The 1,119-nt window shown below is 41.5% G+C and overlaps 1 protein-coding gene across 10 annotated transcripts in view; it reads left to right on the top strand.

The window, feature by feature from the left end:
• Kyat3 (kynurenine aminotransferase 3) overlaps positions 1 to 917 on the top strand; it is a 56,582-nt gene extending 55,665 nt beyond the window's left edge. For all 10 annotated transcript variants that reach the window (XM_010636662.1, XM_010636658.3, XM_010636666.1 and 7 more), the window contains one exon: positions 747 to 917. In XM_010636662.1, the coding sequence (XP_010634964.1) occupies positions 747 to 860 (114 nt within the window). In that variant the 3' untranslated portion in view covers positions 861 to 917. The remainder of the gene's footprint in view (positions 1 to 746) is intronic.
• The last annotated feature ends 202 nt before the right edge of the window (positions 918 to 1,119 follow it).

Genomic DNA, 1,119 nt, shown 5'->3' with positions numbered 1-1,119 from the left:
TCCTGCCTCAGCCTTCCAGAGAGCTGTGACTACAAGTGCGCCCAGCTTCTTCCACCACCCTTACCCACCCACACTGGCCACCTTTGTTCAGTCATACTGCAGCACCCTGTATCAGGCAGCCTCGGCCCCTGGATCTGTACACTTCGCTCAGCCACACCTAGTACCTTCCGAATCATTTGACAGGGAAAAGAAAGGAAAAAAAGAAAACAAAAGAGGAAAACGCAAGGCCAGGTTCTCATCGCTTACGCCTCAGTTTAATTGACTTTATGTCATAGGCGTGCGTTCCTATTCAAAAACTAAGTGAATCACTTTTCAGTAGCTGTAATTGAAGCCTTGATAGGAAAGGGCAGACTAATGTTTAGAGTTAAACTAAATATTCCTTGTACAGAGCAAAGCACAGTGACTAATTTGCAAAATGCACAAATGAAGTAGAAGCAAAAGTGCGTTCTTTAGATTGAAATTGTCATAAAAGGTCTTGGGAGAGGAGGGGATTGATTGGGGGATGATGGGGAGGACTGGAGCTGATTGCTTTTATTTTTCACTTTAAGCTCCTCTGTACTCTTTGATGTTTCTATAATTGATTATGTTTGTTTGTTTGTTTTTGCTTCTGCATTTGCCTTTTGCACATGAAAATTTTTCTTCACCTAAGATCATTTAAATCTTCATGTAGTGTTATTACGGCCTGTAAATGTTCATCTTGAATTTCTGCCCTATGTAATGGTTGCAATTATCTCGTTAATTTACAGAAAGACAGCACACTGGATGCTGCTGAGGAAATCATCAAGACCTGGAATACACAGAGGTCGCAGCGTGGGCAGTGTGTGACTATTTCCGCTAGAAGGCCCAGTAAGGACTTGTAACTCAGTGCTGCCACCTTCTGGATGCTGAGCAACAAATAATTCGATACAAACATTTAAGTAACTGTCTCCTTTGTTTTTCCAGTTAACCTCACTGCTAACAATCTTCAGGGAATTTGATATTTTTTTTCAGTTGAAATGCATTAAAACAGCTTCCCCTAAGACATCAATGTAGTTCAGTGTTGAATGTGCTTGAATCCGTGGATTCAATGCCCAGCTCCACGGGGGGAAATGAAACCCTTCTGTTATTTTATGTAAGTCT

This window comes from Fukomys damarensis, unplaced genomic scaffold (genome assembly GCF_012274545.1).
Source record: "Fukomys damarensis isolate Sample0158 unplaced genomic scaffold, DMR_v1.0_HiC HiC_scaffold_33, whole genome shotgun sequence".
In the NCBI taxonomy this organism is placed as follows: domain Eukaryota; kingdom Metazoa; phylum Chordata; class Mammalia; order Rodentia; family Bathyergidae; genus Fukomys; species Fukomys damarensis.
This window is presented reverse-complemented; position numbering and strand designations above follow the sequence as displayed.